Genomic DNA, 22,028 nt, shown 5'->3' with positions numbered 1-22,028 from the left:
AGCTCTACACCATGATATAACCGTTTTGATTAATGATAATTTCTAATAGGCCATGGGCCTCTCCTTTTCTAAAAAAAAAAAAAAAAAACCTTGTTTTTTTTTTTCAGTTTTATCTCAAATTTGGCGAGATATTAGACCCATTAAACCTCCACCAAACTCAGAAAAATTATACTAAGTTTAAAGATATGCATTTCCGTTTTACAACCATATAAAGATCACCAAAATCGGACCTCTACAACTCCAAATAATCGGTCCCAAACTAAGGTACTCGAAACTGTCCAATTTTCCAGATATTTTTTCAAAGGTCCGATTGGACAATTTCATGTACCCTACTTTGAGGCCGATTATCTAAAGTTGTAGATGTCCGATTTGAATGATATTTATATGGTTGTAAAGAGGAGATGCATAGCTTTAAACCCAATATAAGTTTTCTGAATTTAGTAAAGGTTTGATAGGTTCAATGTCAAGTCAAAGTTGAGATAAAAACTGAAAAAACAGAGTGTTTAATTGACACACAATGAAATTAATGTCATGAATAGAGACATGAGATATAGTTAGAGTCCTTTAACTAAAATTTTACCATATATATGTGTTATAATATAATTAAATAACATGTTTATACTTTTAAAATATAGTATTAATAATAAATATATATGTGTTATAATATAATTAAATTAGTAATATTATGTAACGATATTACAGTGTAATTGATCTAAATGTTGTACGATCTAAATGTTGTACGATCTAAATGTTGTACGTACAAAGGTTTCTTAATTCCCTATTTTGACTTAAGGAAAAAACGTTGGTTGGATAGGAAGGCTGATTGAGGAGCCAATGACCTCATATAAGGCTGACTGAGGAGCCTTTGACCTCAGATATCGTTAACATCTTATTGTTTAATTAATTACTTTTATACTTGGTTTATTCATTAAGCTGACACCTTTAAATAGGTGATAATTACAATAAGATAAGAGAAAATAAAGGAACAGATCAACTACTCACCTAGCCTCTAACGTTAACATGGAGTAAAGATAGGAGAAGTTTTAATCCTTAGATCCCGTTTGGGATTGTTGTGGAGGACTCAAAAGCTGCTGTGGATGACAATTCTCAATCACCCACAGCAGTTTTGGTGTTTGGTAAAAAAATGAAAAAGTGCTTTGCCCCACAATTCTCAACTCCCTACAGCAAAAATAGAAAGCAAGTTTGTTGGTGCTTTTGAAAGCTGCAGTGAATCACAGCAACAATAAAAATTTTATTTTACCCATAATACCCTTATTTTAGTAATTATAAATAGTTACAACAGTTTTACATTACAATTTACCAAACACATTCATACTGCTTTTTGTACTCACAACACTTTTGAAAATATAGTTTACCAAACACTCTATTGCTTTACTTCACAGCTGACTTTACTTCACAGTTGTTTTACTTCACAACTGTTTTTTCTCACAGCAATCTCAAACTAAGCCTAACTCAAGTCTTATCAAATTAGGACTCTATTATTCTAACTAAAACAAATTTTAATTAAAGAATAGAAAAAGAACGTAACATTAAGAAAAGAACGTAACATTGTAGGAGCAGAAGATCTATATATGTTTGCATCACAATGGAAGGGGATACTATGCTTATCAATATGGTGCTGATTTTCTGCTAAATCATCAAGGTGCAAATTGCATGTTCTCCCAAATCATGAAGGTGCGAAGTGACGTAAGTAAGTTACTAACCCAAATAAATAATTTCTTCGTGACCATGACTAAAATCTGCAACTTTAGAAAGGTCAACCATGCAAATTAGTCAAATGATTCTCTACTATTATCTGTTTCTGTCGCGTACAAAGTAGAAATTCAAGCTCAAAATTTTCTGCAGTAGCTTACCTGCCAAAAGATATTATCGATACACTATTTATATAATTATTATGACTCTGACTCTTTTGGAAAGTGAGACCCGTTGCAGTATTTGGATTAATTCATTTAAATACCAGAAAAAATAGGACTGTTCCAATCTTTTGACAAATATCGCATTATGATTTATGTGGAGACATTAACAAAAATGACCAAAATTAATACAGAGAAAAATCTTTATGGAACCGTGTTTATGTGTCTGGAAAATTATCCAACCAAGTAATTTTCTGGTAATTTATCGTTTAGTGCTAATTTTATGTTTATGTCTAAACCAAAATCGGTTTGAGATTTAAAAATTTTAGGAACTCCAAAATCAGTTTCGCTAGCTAGTAGGTTTCAGTACGTGTTCTACTTTTCTCTTTTTTGGCCATGATGTTCTACTTTTATCTGGTCTATAATATGTGGTACAAACCTATTGGAGCTTTTTAAAGTGGGTTAAGTTAAAGAAGAGTCTAAACTCGCAGACTCACCGGCTGCCGCACAAGTGATATTGCTTAATTAGTGAAAGTTGGCCAAAAAGCTCTTTCAACCTGCCTTTTATATGATCAAAGCCCAGCATAAGTCAAAAGTTAATCAGCCTTTGACAAATTTCTGAGTACATTAATTATGTACTGTTTGATTATCTTAATTGGACGAATTATCTTAATTGGACGAATTATCTTAATTTGTCATTTATGTACCAATCAATGAATCGAATCACGTACTTTTTGCAATTTCTTTAACGTTCTTAATTTACTACTTGTTGAACTCAGTAGTCAATGCCATGCACCAAGATTTCTACGTGTTAGGTCACCTGCCGAGTGCCGACCCTAGTCATGTTGCACAAGACCTCTATATAAGTACCTCCATGTTTAGCCTCCTTTTGAACACAAATTAAGTTCGTTTAAGTACTAAATCAAGTACTTAATTACTATCAATGGCTTCCTCTTGGAGTTGGTCAATGGCCATTTTGAGCTTGGGTCTCCTTGTAATGCACATGGGCACCGCCAGTGCTCAACTTTCAACAAATTTCTACTCCAAGTCCTGTCCAAGGCTCTTCTCCACTGTGAGATCCTCAGTGCAGTCCGCAGTGAAAAAAGAGGCCCGAATGGGTGCCTCTCTCCTCCGCCTCTTCTTCCACGACTGTTTCGTTAATGTAAGCTAGTTAGTCTTCTCTAATCTCTTCCTTATTATATATATATATATGCACCTAATTAATTGAATGTTTCACCTACATTGCAATAAAAAAATAATTAGTTATTGGCTAAGTTTGATTTCAAAGTTATTAAAGCACTTGACGTCAGCCAAAAGGTGAACTAATTTGATTGCCCTAGGGATGCGATGGCTCGATACTCCTGGACGACACATCGAGCTTTACCGGAGAAAAAAATGCAGTTCCTAACCGGAATTCTGTTCGGGGATTCGATGTCATTGACAACATCAAGTCTGCAGTCGAGAATGTGTGCCCCAATGTGGTGTCATGTGCTGATATAGTGGCCATTGCTGCTAGAGACTCAGTTTGCATCGTAAGTTAATCAATTAATTAATTGGTCTTAATTTGATACGTACAATGACTGAAATTTGGTTACATATATATAATTAATTGCAGCTTGGAGGGCCAAGTTGGAACGTCAAATTGGGAAGAAGAGACGCGAGGACTGCAAGCCAGGCAGCTGCTAACAACAGCATACCCCCTCCAACCTCTAACCGAAACCAGCTCATCTCCAGATTCAATGCTCTTGGCCTTTCCACCAAGGACATGGTTGCACTATCTGGTAATTAAGAACAAAACTCTCTTATAGACTTATTTAAGCAAATGGGCTTGTAATTAAATGAACAAACCGGCCCATTCATGCAGGATCCCATACAATTGGGCAAGCAAGGTGCACCTCCTTCAGGGCCCGGATATACAACGAGAGCAACCTGGACACTTCTCTGGCCCAATCAAGGAAATCAAACTGCCCAAGAACCTCTGGCTCAGGGGACAACAATTTGGCCCCACTTGATTTACAAACCCCTACCACTTTTGAAAACAACTACTACAAAAACCTCATCAACAACAGAGGTCTGCTCCACTCTGATCAGCAGCTCTTCAATGGTGGTGGGGGGTCCACGGATTCCATAGTGCGTGCCTACAGCAACAGTCAGAGCACCTTCAGATCCGACTTTGTGAGCGCCATGATCAAGATGGGGGACATCAACCCGCTCACAGGGTCCAAAGGAGAGATTAGGAGGAATTGTAGGAGGCCCAATTAGCTCATATATATATATATATATATGGTTTAAGAATAAATTAATTGTTTTGCAGAGAGTTTGTTTTCGTATGTATTTGGGGTTCCTTAATTAGAAGCTACTATATGTTGCCTTGGAAGTATGTTATGTGAACTATTTTTGTACACTCTCAACTATTATAGTGAAAACAAATTTCTATCCTAATGTGACATAGGTCACGTAGCCCGATCCGTCCGATCAGATGAACATGTTTGTGTCAGTATGTGTAATTGTGATTTTACGCTTTCATCCCTGATTGACAAATTTTAGCATCGGGTATATATTGGACCTTTCTCAGGACAAGGTCAAACTTTAGAGGGGGAAGTTGCTATATATATGTTCAGGAATTTAGACGTGGACCAACTATTTTCATATTTGGTAGGGAAGAGAGTTAGCAGGTGTTATACTTGTCTGATTTGTAGGGAGTACGTTTGACTGTTTGAGTTAGTCACTTGTATTAATGAGTTTATAAGTAGCTCATGCTAATCAACTGCTTTGTGTTTTGGCTTTTGGCTTTCTAATCAGGACAACATATACATATATGATATATCATAGCTTTGTCCCAATTCGAACCCCTGTGAAACAAGACCCAACAATACCAGTACACCACTACATGATCAGTACCCACTCTCCTCTGTCACCAAACAACATATTCATCTTCATCAATGGTTTCCTCTTATTTCTTCATTTTGAGGTTGGCTGTCCTAATTGTGCACGTGGGCAGCTCGGCTTACAGTGGTGGACTTTCACCAAACTTTTACACCAAATCTTGTCCACAGCTCTTGTCCACAGTCAAATCCATAGTCCACTCCGCCATCAAAAAGGAGGCCCGAATGGGGGCCTCTCTTCTCCGCCTCTTTTACCATGACTGTTTTGTCAATGTAAATATTTAGAAATTGGGGTTACATGTATTATATTATATTAAAAATAAATTCCAATGTAACAAAAAAAAAAAAAGTCTCTTTTTCTAATTAAGTAATGCATTAATGATTGATTAATTTCCTTGGGTTGTTGGTAGGGGTGTGATGCCTCTCTGCTGCTGGACGATGCACCTAACTTCATTGGAGAGAAAAATGTACCTCCCAATAAGAACTCCTCACGCGGATTTGGCGTCATTGATCAAGTCAAGTCCGCAGTGGAGAAAGTGTGCCCCGCCACCGTCTCATGTGCTGATATAGTTGCCATTGTTGCCAGAGACTCTGTTGCCCTTGTGAGTAATTAATTAATTACTTAATTAATTAAAGCAATGCAAGCATGTATTATTACTTAATTAATTAACTAATTGCAGCTTGGAGGGCCTAATTGGAATGTTCAATTGGGAAGAAGAGACGCTAGGTCTACAAACCCCGTAGTCACCAATGTCAGCATACCCTCTCCCAAGGCCAACCTTAAGGAGCTCATCCTTAGATTCAGTGGCGTTGCCCTTGACATGAAGGACATGGTTGCTTTAGCTGGTATACACATACATATATAAACCTAAATTAACCTTACAAAGTGTTTTTTTTTTTTTTTTTTTTTGTAACCGAGATTTTTAGGCAGTTTTTGCGCATTAAATTAATTCTTTAAAACGGTTAAAAACAAATAATTTACACCAAATTTAGGAAATTCACAGAGAATTTTATCTCTCTCACGGTCTGGATTCAAGAGTTGAACTCCATTAGTGCTCGGCTTACAAAGTTTTTCTTTCTCTTACATTCAAACATCATATTAAAATATAAGCATATATTATATTATTAACAGGAGCTCACACGCTTGGGCAAGCACAATGCCACTCCTTTAGAGAGCGGATATACAACGAGACCGACATGAACAAGAAACTAGGGAGAAAAGAAAAGCACAATGTCCAAAAACCCAAGGCAAAGGGGACCACAATCTGGCCCCACTGGATGCCGAAACCCCAACAGTGTTTGACAACAGCTACTACAAAAACCTTGTCCAGCATAAGGGCCTCCTCCACTCCGATCAGCAGTTCTTCAGCGGAGGCCGCACCGATGACATAGTGCGTTCCTACAGCCACGACCAAACAGCCTTCTTTGCTGACTTTGTCACCGCCATGATCAAGATGGGTAACATCAACCCTCTCATTGGACCCGCTGGAGAGCTTAGGTTGAATTGTAGGAGGATCAATCCAATTCCAATGCCTTGACTCTTGAGATTGTTTTCCTTGTCAAATCAAATGACTACAATTTCAGGCCCACGGCCCAGCCCAACTTATTGAACAATCATGTGGACTTCGATCGGGATGCAACTGGATTGGGCCGTCTAATTTAGGGATACAACAATTTGGGCCCAGTTCCGTCTGTCTTAATCTACGGCAGATTAATTAATTTGTTGATATCTGGTCATTGCTTGGATTAATTAATGGTTTCAGTGATTAGCAATATTCTCGTTGGATTGACTTTGAATGCACAATTACAGCTACATGCCTACATCAACTTTTCTAAACCAATTTTGTATTTGACTTATATATATGAATCTGATAAAATGGGCATAAACAGAAACGTCTCACACGTTTTAAATTAGATAATCCGATTTTGGATTTTACCATCAACAATTATTAGTAGTACGTGTTAATTAATTAATTTGTGGAGAAGTCCATATATGTTAGTAGTCTCATTGATTTTAAATAGTAATTTCCAGAAGAGGTTAAGATTTTGCTTGCCCTCACGTCATACATCCCCCTAAAATAAATGATACGTTCCCATTTGAAAAAACATTAATGTGGCAACTTTCAACTTTGGTTGAACAATAATATCAGAAAGAATTTAGTATCGCATCACATGAAAAACCATGTTAAGCATGCACTAATTAATATAATTAATCTCATTAATTGTTGACATCCTTATGATGTATGAGCTCAAGTTGTCAACCCCACATAAATGCCATGGCAGTCAAAAAAAGGTCATACACATTCTTCAACTTCCCAAAGTCATGAGCCATGTGTGTGTGTGTATTTGTTTAAACTTCAGTGTAGGAAGTGCTCCCCAACATGTTAAAATATATATATAGCATATGTACAAGCTGTCTGTGTAGCCTAATTAATTTGGCCAAGAGGCCCAATAGGGAGTTTCTAATTACGAACTACAGCTAGCTAGTAGCTAGTAGCTAGTAGGATCCTTTAGTTTCACCCTCGAGATTTGAGAGCAAACGTACATGTGCTAGAGAGAGAAACATTGGTCAAATGTATACGATTAATTCTGAATTTATGTTTTGACAAACTTGGTTATAATCATTTTGGTACTTCTTAATTTCCAGGTCTGGGCTTAAATAATTCTGATTTTAAAGACCCGGCGTTCTGCAGCTTATATTAAATTACACCGACTTGATTAATTTCTAAACAAATACAATTATTCCGAGTGACTAGAGAAATGAGCAAAATAAGGCCGTTTTAGTTGTTTCAAAAAGAGGCAAATAGAGGGTTATATGCAAAGCCGTTGATCAATAATCAATTACTAGTTGATGATGCCAAAAAAATGTTAATTGCATGGTGTTGATCGAGTGAGATCGATCTAAGCATAAAGCATGCATGCATGCTCATCAGTGAATGGATACTAGACCTTGGGAATCCTCTAATGATCACATGCATATATTGATAGGTTCGAGATCGACTCACAACAAAATGAAATTAAGCCTCTCTCTCTCTCTCTCTCTCTCTCTCTCTCTCTCTCTCTCTCTCTCTCTCTCTCTCTCTCTCTCTCTCTCTCTCTCTCTCTCTCTCTCTCTCTCTCTCTCTTCTCTATATATATATATATGTATGTATGTATCAGCCTATCAGGGATACAAATAACCCTCTTATGGTCTCCTTAATGAGCTAGCCTGTCATATATAGTATTAGTTTTATTTACACAAGCAGCTGCTATATTATATATATATATATATAGTACTAATTAACCTGATGATCATCCAATTAATTTGCTTTAGTTAATAGTACTGAACTTCAATATTAAATAATTAATTAATTTCCCAAGCTTGGTTAACTGCAGTTTGCAGCATGCATCTTGCTGTATTAAAGAGTGCATATATATAGATGATCTTTTGGGAACAAATAGAAGGAAGATGACAGTACTTCATTGAATGATTTTCAATATAGAAATCAAAGGGTGTTGTATGAAGACACGATAGGATGCCAGTATTTTAAGCAACCATGACATTAGACCAAATTCCATCACAATCTTAATTGGTTCTAGAGACTTGAGTGAGGGATGAGTATAAGTTATGTATATATGTATTAAAAATAATATTTCTCAATATTATTTATTAATAGTAATAATAATAATATATATAATAGAAAAATTAATTATAGAGAAGATGGCTGGGAGATAGTGAAGGGAGTGAAATTCTCCATTGGTTTTCTTGCTTTTGTAATTCAGGTTCTTCCACTTGGGTTGAAATCCACACGCCAAAGAAACCAAATTTACTTGCTTTAATTTGAAACCATCCAACAAATACATGCATACATCTACTTCATGACAACAAAATGTTGTATAACTTCACTATTTAGCAACATCATGTATACATAATGCTTTCTCTGATTATATATACAAATTTCATCATTTACAAAACTGCCCTTTTGATAACTTAACACCAAACAATTGCAGATCGAGATCCATATGTAATTAAACTACCCCCACCCTCCAAGAAAAAAAAAAAAAAAAAAAAAAAAAAAGGTAAGAGAACCAAAAAAGTTCCTCTTTTGGATGGATCAAATTAAAAAGTTCCAATTAATTCAGTTACAATTTGACACAGTCAATTTGTTCCCAAAACTGCAGTATTAATATTTCTAATATAAAAGCATACAAACCAGATCGACTTCAATGGCATGGGATACGGCCTATACATCTTATAACCCCAAGTACTAGCTAGTCCAAATTAATTAAACATGTGTTCATCAAATATATATATATATATATGGCACATGCATGCATAATTTTCTACTCGTCCAATTCAATCTCACATTTATTCCTCAAATTAAATTATTTCATATATCATTCCAAATATTACATTTTAGAATTTAGAGTGCGGAAACCCAAATGGGGTTGGAATTCAGCTAAGCAATGCTCTCTATATAAGAATAAAAACTGTAGGAACCAATTAATCCGAAATATAAATATGAGATTATGGATTTTAACTTAACAAACGATTAACATAGGAATATAGGACAAAGCGCAATGTATACATCCATTATATCATCCAACGATATATTTACAATAATTTTGAGATTTTCTTTTTCTCTTTTCTGATGGCAAACGCGTTCTCTTTCCTTATTTGCCATTGCCCACTCATCTTCTTCATCTAGTCATTTGCAACATCTCTCTCTTAAACCTAAATGTTCATCTGAAATTCAAACAATGAAAAATTAAAAAATTATTTAATGTAAGATCTCTCTCTCCATTTAGACTTTTGATGAATAGGGATTAAAATCTCTTTGAGATGTTTTCTTCATCTAACCCATGTCGAAGTGGGTGTGCTAACAAAAAAAACTGAAAATCTAGAGTAAATATATTTCTATATGGCTACCATTCTCAGATCTGCTGATATTTTGATTCTTTGTATTGTTCTTACAAAACATGGGTAAGTTGATGTATTCAATTCTATAGTAATTATATGTGTAGAAAAAGAAAAAGAACCCAGTTTGGAAAGATTGAAGTTCTTTCCCCAATCTTTTTCTACATCTCTTGTAGTGCTTCAGCCACCTCCTCAAGTCCTCAGCTTTAAAATGCAATAACAAGCTGGTCCTATTTCCTCTGTATGGCGTACGTTTCTATATACTATATGCTGATCGAGCAGTCCCCTGGCCTGACCCTGAGGATCACAAGGCCTATGTGAGCTCCCCCCAACTCCAATTGATGTTCAAATTAACAATAATTAAATGATCCCTTCAATATTGGCACGGACTAACATGTGCATTTTTCTATAAATACATCCACAATTACTAGATCCCGCACGCGCAATCATGCCATATATGCTTAAATCCAATCCTAACTAGCTCAGCTTCAGTTTTTTCTCTTTTTTAAATTGCCAATATATTCGTTTTGTTGGATTTTCTGGGATTGCCCCATTTTATAGCTAGTCTGCCTAGGGTTTTATTAAAAATTTCTTCTTTTCTCTAAATTAATTTTTATATATGTATATGTATATATGTAGAATTAATTCAAAAACAAGTTGCATGGCAGCTGATCGAGAGGTGCGCGCAACCATATTGATGAATAAATTAACATCTACGTTTAGTTTAATTTGGTGGCTAACTAGCTAGAGTACTATGAATTTTAATTTGCACACATGCTAGCGCTATAGCTAGTTGCCGTTCGATTTTAACTATGAATATATAAGAACTAGGAAATGTGGTGGCCGGAAAAGTAATTAACATGTAACATGAAGAAAGGAACATAACACCAACATTAATATCTAGAGAGACAAATATGGACCTAAAATGGATTAAGACAGTAACTAAGAAACTAATTAAAAAACCCCCAAGCAAGAAATATCAATATATTATCTCAATTTATCATTAATTAATTTATTCCACTTGAATCATAATAAGAAATTAAATGGGGATCTCTTTAATTCATCATGATGATGAGTCTAATTAAAGTTTTAACCAAAGTAGGAAACATTTTCACTTGAAAGGGTGCTATAGTCGGCGGTGCTGGTTGGTTGTTGTTGAGCAGTGTACATAGAAGAAGAGGAGGAAGTAGGAGGTAGATGAGGCGGTGGTGGTGGTGGGGGCGGTGGCTGCTGTTGTTGGGTCGGCGGCAGGGCAGCAACCGAAACAGCGGCCCCACCGGATGTAGAGAACAAATTAGCCATATGATGATGAGAAGTAGAATTAAGGATAGTTGCTTCCCTATACTTGTACTTAAGTATCTCACCCCTCACTGCATTGAGCTCAGCTTGCAAAGACTGAACTTGCTGTTGCAATGCCGAAATTGCCCCCATGCATCCATAAACCGGATCTCTCAACCTCACGTTGGCTTCATAGACAAGACTATTTGCAGCATCTGCTCTTTGACTCTCCGGTACCTCCTGAAAATTAATTAGTTAAAATTGATTAATAATTAAGAAGAGGAATTATGTTGTTGATTTTGAATAATTAGGGTTTTGAATTACGGCAGGGTACCAACCATGAGCATCTTGGAGACGTTGCTGGCGCCGAAGACTTTGTGGACGGAGGCGAACTTCTGGGGTTCGTGAGGAGAGAAGTAGGGAGAAAAGGGGCATTCTTGTGCACACCTTCGTCTCAAGAGCTTGCAGGCTGCACATGGGGTGATGGTGTTTAGGGTTCCGGGAGGACCCAATATGTGTCTTCTTCCCATTTGATGATGATATTGAGAATTAGAAGCTTCTATTTCTCTCTTGGTCTTCTTCCCTATCTCATCAAGTCTCTCCCTATCAATTAGCAAAAATAGATGATTATGATGTTATACTTAACCCATAATTATAAACATTGAACATTGTTCTTAAATGAGAGAGAGAGAGAGAGAGAGAGAGAGAAGCTAAGGGGGGTGTAGAGGTAATTAATGAAATACGTACCTTTCTCTGGACATTCAGGCATGCTCTCTGGGTGTGAGTGTGGGATAGGGTGGAGTGGCTAAAAGAGAAAGAGAAGGAGGAAGAGGGAATTAAGAAGCTAGCTAGGGATTGTAAAATAAGGGAGGGCGTCCAAAGGAGTGTACTTCAAAGCCAAGATACCCAGAAAAGTAGAGAAAAGTGGTCCAATCCACTCTTTATATTGTTTATATATATATAAATAAATTATTGAGAGAGAGAGAGAGAGAGAGAAAGGGATGGTTCAAAGGGATATATATATATATATGGAGTTGTAGAGAGACTGAAATATCAAATATATAATAAGAGGGGGAAAGTAGTGAACTGAATAACTTGTTTGTTGGTGATCGATGATGGGTTTGGTTGATATTGTACGAGGACTTGAGGAATTATAGTTCTCCACAGATCAAACAAAGCAGTACGTATTCTTTGAGTGTCTGATAGATCGAGATATGAAGCATCAATGGATACTGATGAGTACTATAGCAAAGCATAAATGCCAGCTCTATGATATGTGAGACTGCTCCTTGGCTCACGTGTGAGTCCTTAAATGTGTTTTGACTTTTTGAATCCACCATTTCAATTTTCATTTCATCTGCATGTGCTTCTTGCTTCATTCTCAGCACAGACCTAACTAGCTTTTTCTTCTTTTTTTAAAGAAAAGAGGCATATTATCAGCTGATATTAAATATAGTTATATATCTTAATAACCTAAGAAAAACTAGTGAGAAAAATCAGGTCCGGCCCTGACTTTTGGAAGGCGAAATTTAATTAAATTGGGCCTTTAATAAAATCTTTTGCAAAATAATTCACAATTGACAAGAAATCAATTAAGAAATTTTCGATCACATCAAGAAATCAATTAAGAAATTTTTGGTTGAACGTCAAGAAAATAATTGAAAAAAAAAATAATTTATAAGAATATAAGAGAAAAATTAAAAGGGAAAAATACATACTCAAACATTAATTACCTTATTGTTTTAATGGGACCTCTCTAATTTCTTTCAGATTGAAAGAGCCTGTGGAAAAAAAAAAAAAAACCAGTTTTCCACAAAACTATATGGGGAGGCAAAGATCCGTCTTTGCCAATTCAAAGCAAACATGCTCTTTGAATCCAACTTTCCAGAAAGAAGACATGTACTTTTAATGGAAAAAAAAATGTGTAAACCCAAGGGCAAAAAGGATCCACTGCCATGCAGATGAGGATGTTGGCTTGCTTTTCTTGTGATTCACGTGAGAAGCCAAAGCCAAAGAAAAATGAAGCAAGTTGGCCAAACACAAACTAAGGAAATAAAAAGGTGGTTTTCAACTAATAATCAAGGAAAAATAGGTTGCAAAATCCAAATTTTATATCTTAGAAGAACCTAGTTTTTTTTTTTTTTTTTTACAAAAGGGGGCTTAAGCCTAAAGAAAGAAACTAGATAACTACAGCTCTGACACAAAGTAGAAGGGCCTAATTGCAACGAAGACATTATAACATAATATATATATATTAATAGACTAAACTACTATTTTTTTAATATATATATATTAATATATACATAATATAAAAATTTATGGGCCCCCCTTAAAGGTGAGCCCTAGGCAGTCGCACTCGGTGCCCCCCTTCCCTTCAAGGCCGGCACTGAGAAAAATGCTACACCTCCATATATTTGTTACATCTTATTTTATATATAACATGCTTAGTATATATTTGTGGGGATTATAGCTAGCTTTAATTCCACAGTACTCATACTAAAAGTTTGACTTTCGTCCTATATATTCTCTCTTTGCAATCAAAAAGAAAAAAGGCTATAATATATCTTAGGCATAATCGGTATCATAAAACAATTCGTTATTGGTCAAACTGGAATTAAAAGAAAAAAAATTAGTGATCAAATATTTAAGCAGGAATATTAATGCAGCCATGTTAGTTTCTTGTCAATATCAAGAACCACCTTTGATTAAAAAGTCCATTATCTGCTAGGATCTAGCTCAGAAAACGAAGTTAATTTTCATATGAGCATCACCGTATGAAAACCGCAATATATTTGTACTTGAAGTTGGCGAAGACCAATTTAATTTAGACCCAGTTGCTATGAGAGCTAATTAAACATTAACTATATCATTTACTCACAACCATATATAACTAATTCATTGGTCAACATGAACTACATCTACATATATATATATATATATATATATATATATATAGTAAATTCAAACCAATCAGATCGAATACCTTTTATTTTCTTTCCCCTTCTGGTAGCTATATAACTTACACCTACTGAAACTAGCCAGCTACGTACTCATTTCTCTCATTTCAGGTAAACGTAACTATTCCTTGTCTATTTCACTCGATCAGTAGTCGATATTTACAAGCAAAAGAGAACACACACCCAGAAAAAGAGAGAGAGAGAAAAAAAAAAAAAAAGGTAAATCTAATGGGACAATTAATTAATCCAATCAAAAGTTGATTGTAATTTTTTTTTTTCTGTCATCACAAACTCCTCTTCCTTAAAGGTAGATATATGTACCATGTCAACAAGTGATCGATTGATTGACAATTGTTAGCAAAAATTCCCACTTCAAGAAGCTCACAACTAAGTCTAAAGAAATTAATCAACAATATCAGTGATGTCTACAGAAAAAGACTAGACACCCTTCAAGATAAGTTATTAATCATCCTTAATTTTGTAGGCAGCTGTGACTTTAGTCTTTAGCTTTGTGACGGATACACACACACACACATATATATATATATATATATAGACAGATACAGGTGCTGATTTTCTGGACAGCTCACCTACATTTTTCATATAAGGAAAGCATTCTGCTTAATCTAACATAGCTGTTTTTTTCAACTATCCAGATTTTGCACTACCCATATGTTTCTAGTGCTGTCAATAGCTCAAATGATTATATATATACTTTGTTCAATGCTAAGCTGCATCTATCAAATTTTCCCCAATTAATAATTATCTAATTAAGAAGGAACCCAATACCAATATTAGTTTTTGAGTTGTGTGCCACTATAGCATGGCACATGCACGCATATATGCTTGACTAAGGAAATGTTCAGTTGGTTTCTCGATTTGACGAGCTAGTTCTAATATGCGAAACTTCATGTATTGACTAGCTACAGCGGTAGAACAATCTACTTTAAGCCAAGTTTAATTCCAATGACCTAATTACTAAGGCAAGGCAATTAGGAGTAGTATAATATATGGTCGGTAGATATTGGGATATGGGGATCGAAAATTCTTAGTTGTGATATTGGGGAGTGTTATGTCAAAGTGGGTGGTGAAAGGGACGGAAAGGAATTAATGAGAGATATATAGAGAGGAATATAAATATATATATATATATATATTTGAAGAGAAAGGAATTGAATTGAGTTGATCAAGGCACTAAATATAATTAATTTATATATATGCATGTATTGCTTAGAATTGAAGGGAATGACACCATCTTAGTAGCTAGCTAGCTCTTGTTTGACCCGTATTATAAGGCTAACAAGTCGCCCCGATGTTCTCTCATCCCCAACCTACTTTCTCAGTACTCTCTCACTCTACCTTGTAATTATCAGCACCAAAACCCAAAGTATGAACCAGCTTTCAAATATATAAAGACCCCTCTAAGATATTTAAATTTGGTCATGATATGATCCCCAGCTGCCTGCTGGTATTAATCTTGATCCAAAACCTACCACATGCACATAATTTGAATTCATATTTTTTTTTTTTATACCGAACAAACATTCGTTTCAAAGCTCTAAATTATAAGGTCAACATATATATATATATATATGCATGGTCGCCAACTAGCTATAGCTAGGCGCGCGCATATCAAGAAAACCATATATATAAGCTGTTCATATACATCAACTTTGATTGGTTGTAAACTGTAGCTGTCATGTGACTCATGTTTATGAGAACCTCAGACTTCTCCCTAGCTAGCTAGCTACAGGTCCATATATTGAATCATCAACTAATACATCTCATACTTTATTTCTACCTTTATTTTTTATACAGTTGGACTAATCACTGTGGATTGCCAAACTTAATTTCTTCCCCCACCAAATTAAAGAGGGTCGCATTTCCATGCGTGCATATATATATGCCAAAGTGTAACTTGTAAGAATACTATAATGGAAAATTTCCCAACAAATTAAAAGAGAAAAATGAGTGTTTTTCTAATGAATGGCATGGTGAAAGGGTAGTACTATATATTCCATCACCTTCTACCTCATCCACTATCACCTAAGTTAGAGTTCATTACATCTATAAATACCACAAATATCATAGTGGACCCTTTTATTTTTCGGGTTCGTTTCGTATCAATTTCAGAAAATTTCTTCTTCATAATTCTCAATATTTTAGATCTCCACGAAGAACACTGTAGATGGTAGTAGACGTTGTTCCAAAATAAGACCATATAGAACGTGCCATTCAAACAACACTTTCCAAAAGTTCCCCAATTCAGAAACAAGATAATACTCCCTAATTTCAATGTAGCCCAATCAATTCACAAGGCCCAAAACCGATGCACCTATATCTCTCTCTCTCTTTTTTTTTTTTGGCCACTGATGAACTTATTTCTCAAATGTTGAGTAATGGGCCACGTGAGTCGGGCTTTAGTTTAATTTCCACATTTAAAAATAGGTTTAATTGTTTAAGTCCTATGCCAATCTCAAAGCACACCAAATGTAAAACTTTGTTAAGTGTTTGTTTTTTTTTTTTTCACCCACCATAAGTTTATTTCTTAAAGCAAAATTCATATAACTCACAGCAGTACTTCTGAACAGTATATTTCATAAAAAGTTAAATTTATAAATAAAATTAAATATTATTGAAAGAGGATGGGGGGTGAATAATATGTCATCAATGTCTGCACACGAACAATAAAATTACGTATAGTCATATAGACTCAATCTTGTCAATTAACTTAATTGTGATCAAGTAGTATTTATGAGAGCTTCTAAATTCAAATTTCTCATTTAAAAGAAAATATATATATAGACCGGACTTTGACTTGAGATTGCAAAGACCATAGGTCCATAACAACTATTAAAAAAAAAAAATTATACATTTTACATACGCATTCTAGAATTGACACATCCACCGAGTCACTGACCCGGCCACATGAACAAGTGAGAAGTCGACAAAACAAAAACAGAAACAGTTGCAGGCTTACAGCTTGCATTAAATTCCGCAGCTTCTTTGTATAATATACAGCACACGCGAGAAGCCACAGTTTGAATTTATATTTATTTATTTATATGTATGACTCCAAGCTTTATTCGCACATGTATGGATCCCATTGCATTTATAAACTCAAGCCACCAGCTGCCACTGTACGGCCCTCTATCTACTTAAACAATGTCATGCCCACAAGTGGAAATAATGTGATTTCTGATGCATATCAAACTAACAAAGCTACTTTGATTTACTCTTCTTTATTAACAGTGTTAATTGCAATCAAATTACTTAATGAATCACCCAAAACAGCATTATCTGATGATGTTCACGACGAGATGGATAAGATCAAATTTGGATTCTTGGCTCAAAATTAGAAAACTGATCGAATTTCATGGATATATTATGTTCGAATTTTGATCTCATAAGATATGACATTAATGAGAATATATACGCATAGGTACGTTACACTCCACACAGGTTCATATTCATGGTAGTCCATATCATATCGATCACTGCATGCCACTTACACTAAAATTAAGATTCTACAAAGTAGAAGAAGAGAAAGATTTAACACATGATATTGATCACACAGAAAACCCTAATTAATTAAGCAATAGTACTAGTACGTCTGCCTGCTACTCTAGTAATGGACAAGAAGGCAAATTTCATGTTCCGCACTGAAAAGCAGCCTCCTCCGATCCCGTTGAAATTTGTACTAGTTTTGTGTTCAACGCCAAAGCACAGAGTCGAAATGGGTGATCCAGAGGTTGGATCAGCATCATCACCAGCATCATCATCATTATCATCGTCTTCATCATAATAATCAAAGGGCTGCTTCTTCCTTGAAACCGAGAAACATGTATGTTTCTGATGATGATCATGAGTACTAGTACGAGTACCCTTTTTGTTTTTCAAAGATGATGATGCTGATGAATGTGATGATGATGACCATGATGAATAGGAAGAAGATGATGATGATGATATAGAGGACAGTGATGAGGATGATGATTGAGACATGTGGGCCTTTCGCAGTGTCAACAGCCTAGTTGGGATAATGGAGCCCAAAAGTAGCTTTTCTTTGGAGCTCTTTTTGGATGGCATGGATTTTGGGTTTTTGGGATTATAAGAATAGGAAGGAGGGGGTGTGAGAGGAGGAAGAGAGGTGTGAGAAAGAGTGTGCTTAGGGGTACCTGGCTGTGACTCCCACATGAATGGCACTGCACCAGCTGCTTCTCCATAATAGACTCTGCAGGAAGAGTTGGCCATGGAGCTCTCCTTGGACATAAGCCTAGAGAAGAACTTGTTGTCATGATCACCATCCGGAGTACTCACTACCATTTTTGATTCTGGAGCTTCTTGGCTTCTGCTAGCTCCACTTAGCAGATCTCAGATTCAAGATCCGAAGATGAAGCAGCGAGCATGATATATTGAATTCTATACAATATCTTGTAGACTAGTTGAGTTGGTTGGCTCTTTGCTATTACTGCTCTCCCCATTCATTTAAGCTTCCACGTACACACCCATAGCTAGAGGGGTCCCTCATTTAAAAGTTCACGAGGGATCCCTGTATATTTTTACATGGAGAAGTCAGTCAATTTTTTAAATCTTAATTTAATAATCAATCTTGTAAAAAATTAAATTAATTGGAAATCGATTGATTAAATCATTATTATTTAAAATTGTTATAAAAAATATTATGTTTGTTAATTTATTTTATCAAAAATAAATATGTTATACGATTTTTGATTTGTTTAATTTTTTATATAAATTTTTTTAAAATTAAAACTTAATTAAAAGATAAACAGTTCATATATAGAATGAACTCCATAAAGAATCTCTTAAATAAAACGTACTATTTAAAGAATTCTTTAATGGAAAGACTTATATATATATACACACAAAAAATACATATCTATAATAAATGTTGATTTTCCAAATTTGTCTCAATAAGACATCATTTTTGTGTGATTAATCAACGTACTCTGGTTCATGAGATTCGAATTCAAATCCATCCTTTCCCGACAAATGGAGATTGTGTCATCTACTAGACAAATTGTGATCATGGACTCAATAGCACATAACTTAAGCTTAAAATTAATGAAGTGGGGATTCCTCAATTAATTATTTTTAGCCATAAGCACAGTTGTACGTGATTAATTAACTTTGCTGGCTGCTAATCTCATCGGCTGTCTTCTTTTTTCTAAAAATTATGAAGAAACAAAAAATTGATTGAGTCATAACAACTACCCAATAAAATTTTTTTGGAAGATTAATTATAAGGCTATGCATATGACATGAGTTTAGCATGACCATATATATATATGTTGTTGAGAATAATATGGAGTAATGTCGTATATCGGAAAACTAGAGCTTAACATATATATGTACTTATAAGTCTTATAACTCTTCACCTATTGTAAATTAATTTTAAGTTGGATGCTCTAATTATATCATACGTATGAATTGAAACGCCATAACAAAAAACAGTTGAGGAAGCTAGTGTGGGATTTGGTCAGGCTAGGATGAGCGTACACTGTGTAATAAATTAGAGTGTTTATGGTGGTCCATATATGATGACTCCCTGAGTTGTTGTTTTAATGGTACAATTGGGAGGAGCCAGATAATACTGGCTCAAAAACATGTTCATATATTGTATTTTTGTAGGGGCTATATATATATATATATAATTAACTTGGACCCATTGCATTTACTGGTGCATGTATGGGGCCGGGGTAGCAGGATTACTATTATTATAATTATTAATTTATTTTGGGGGACCACTAAAAATGGCCTATTTAATTACAACCTGCTGATTACTTAATTTCTCTTGGGACATCACACGTACGTATACATTCACACTGTCATGCATGTACACCCACAATGAAATAAATGATACTAATAATTCAGGTCAATCGAGAGAGTCTGATGAGCCAAATGAATTGCAATACAATATTATGACTAGTCTTGACACAGAATTATTAGTAACAAATTGGGCATTAATTTGCCAGAGTACGTCAATATATTTTATGTTTTTTTTTTTTTTATATACATGTGTTGCACACTTGCACTTGCACTCGTGGAATCAATTACAGAACATGTGTACGCAAAAGGTTGTCGACCCCAACACTCATCAAATTGTACAAATTGAGCTAGCTAGCTCGATCACCTTGTAATTAAGGGGGTAATTAATATGCTGCACAAATTAGACTCTCCAACTACCCCCACCGATTTCTGTGCCCTAAATTATGAGCTTATGACCCACGGTTTTAAATCAGTACTGTTCACTCCCTTGCCACTAAAGACAAGAAATATGAATGCTCTCTTGCCTGATTGCTGTCTTTTATTCTTGGGTGGATTGTAGCTACACATGCAGTTTTGTTTGTTTATAATTATGTAATTATTAGAACTAACATTCGAGCAAGCAAGCAACCAACCAACCATGTTGCAATGCATGCGTAATCAACGGGAGCTCAGGACATAAATCACATGCCAACTTCTGCTGTTATGCATATATATATATATCATGACAATGTTGAATTGACAGTAAAATTATGTAAGTGTGAAATTATTCACCAGAAATGAGACAATGTGTGAAGCACATGCACATAAAGAGAGATCCAGAAGGGTGGCGCGGGTAGGCAAGAACTAAAGGAATATAATAAATGGTAGCAGGGTGGCCGGCAGAGATACATAGAAGCTTTCTCATCATATTCATCATATATATTATGTGGTGGTTCCGTGGTTGTGTATTTATTGTTATATAAATTGTCACATTAATTGTTACGACAATATATATTTGTTTTTTGTTTTTTGTTTTTTTTTGCAATTTTTACATAGGGGCCTTAGCCCAAAAGTAAATGGGCCACAAATGAGTCTTGGTCTAATCCTCTTGAAGCTTTTATCAGACATGGGAGAAGGTCTTCAAGTCTATGCAAGCCCAAAACCAGACTGACTCTGAGTCTGCAAGCAGGGAGTCAGCCACCATGTTTCTTTCTCTTTGGGCATGAGTAAGGGTCCATTGGTCTCTTTCATTCATCTAGAAGATAAGTTAACAGATGGACAACGAACAAGGAGTCCAAATTAATCCCCTTGAATAGTTTGGCAAACCAAGCACCCTAGCAACTTGCAACCCCAAACAAAGGCCCCAAAGCTTTGCCAATTACTTCTTCCACACTCAAATTTGTCGCGAAAGATTAACCTAATTGTTTGTTAATTAACACATTAATTACCATATATAATGTGACGATCTAATATGATAAAAATATAGGATATTGATTCTCGTGATCTATTTTATGTCAGTTTTAATTAGTTATCAAATGACCTACTTTACAAAAAGAATGTCATTTGCCAAAAACCTCGCAACCTTGCATGTAGTTCCATTCAAATCGTGGTCAAATTTCAATCAATTCACATTGATCAAGGTGAGTGTTCTCCACTAATGTCGTTCAGAAACAAACACTTTGCCTAATTCTTTTGAATCACGGCCCAATTTTTCATTTGTCTTTATAATAGAATTACAATTATAGGTATTGATTTTAGATAACCACTAAACTCTACGAAGAAAAGTGACACTAAGTCACTAACATTATTGATGAAAGATAGGGGGTAAAAGTGAGCAAATAAGGTGCTCAAATAAAAGTAAAACTAACTTTGTTATAATGTCATGTGGTGGATCTCTCTTTTTTTGAAAAATAAAAGAAAAAGTTAACGCGTGTATAATTGTTTTTCACTTTTATCACTTTTTCTTTACAACAAAAAGCAGAAAACCATCTTCTGCAAGCAAAAAAAAGAAGAAGAAAACCAATATTACCATAAAAAGAAAAGCAAAAATCAAAGAAAATCTACTTTAATCTATTAATCTACAAACTAAACAGTAAAAAAAGCGAAAAACAAATCATAAAGTTACCAACCAAACGAACTTTCCATCGCCTTTAAAAAGTCAATCATAACTGCAACTGCGTTAATGACTTTCCCAAAACCCGCAATCGAAAGTCGAAACCGTAATTCACGCTCACAAATTCTGAATCAAGGAAGTGATCCCCTCGCTCGCACCCCACACTTCGCACTTAATTACTGAACCCGCATTGCCTCAACGACACAAAAAGTCAACCACCAATTTGACTTACTTTAAACCAACCAATCGCCTTCAGCC

General features: G+C 35.2%; 3 protein-coding genes and 1 pseudogene across 3 annotated transcripts; 2 read left to right on the top strand and 2 right to left on the bottom strand.

Moving 5' to 3' along the window:
- Window positions 1-2,787: 2,787 nt before the first annotated feature.
- LOC147289760 (peroxidase 4-like) lies at window positions 2,788-4,631 on the top strand. Its single transcript, XM_086235174.1, has 4 exons — window positions 2,788-3,036; window positions 3,215-3,406; window positions 3,490-3,655; window positions 3,739-4,631. Exons 1-4 carry the CDS (start codon window positions 2,818-2,820, stop codon window positions 4,134-4,136), a joined length of 975 nt encoding a protein of 324 aa, XP_086091300.1. The 5' UTR covers window positions 2,788-2,817; the 3' UTR covers window positions 4,137-4,631.
- A 179-nt stretch (window positions 4,632-4,810) lies between these two features.
- LOC147289759 (peroxidase P7-like) lies at window positions 4,811-6,297 on the top strand (annotated as a pseudogene).
- Window positions 6,298-10,745: 4,448 nt separating this feature from the next.
- LBD15 (LOB domain-containing protein 15) lies at window positions 10,746-11,695 on the bottom strand. The gene is made up of 3 exons (XM_086234984.1): window positions 11,682-11,695; window positions 11,273-11,537; window positions 10,746-11,174 (listed from the first exon to the last, which is right to left on the bottom strand). Exons 1-3 carry the CDS (start codon window positions 11,693-11,695, stop codon window positions 10,746-10,748), a joined length of 708 nt encoding a protein of 235 aa, XP_086091110.1.
- Window positions 11,696-17,304: 5,609 nt separating this feature from the next.
- LOC147289757 (uncharacterized) lies at window positions 17,305-18,322 on the bottom strand. The gene has a single exon (XM_086234983.1). The coding sequence runs from the start codon at window positions 18,212-18,214 to the stop codon at window positions 17,483-17,485; it is 732 nt and encodes a 243-aa protein (XP_086091109.1). The 5' UTR covers window positions 18,215-18,322; the 3' UTR covers window positions 17,305-17,482.
- Window positions 18,323-22,028: the final 3,706 nt, after the last annotated feature.

Source organism: Dryas octopetala, chromosome 3 (genome assembly GCF_963921425.1).
Source record: "Dryas octopetala chromosome 3, drDryOcto1.1, whole genome shotgun sequence".
Taxonomy (NCBI): domain Eukaryota; kingdom Viridiplantae; phylum Streptophyta; class Magnoliopsida; order Rosales; family Rosaceae; genus Dryas; species Dryas octopetala.
The sequence above is the reverse complement of the archived record's forward strand: the minus strand, read 5'-3'. Positions and strand labels throughout refer to the sequence as shown.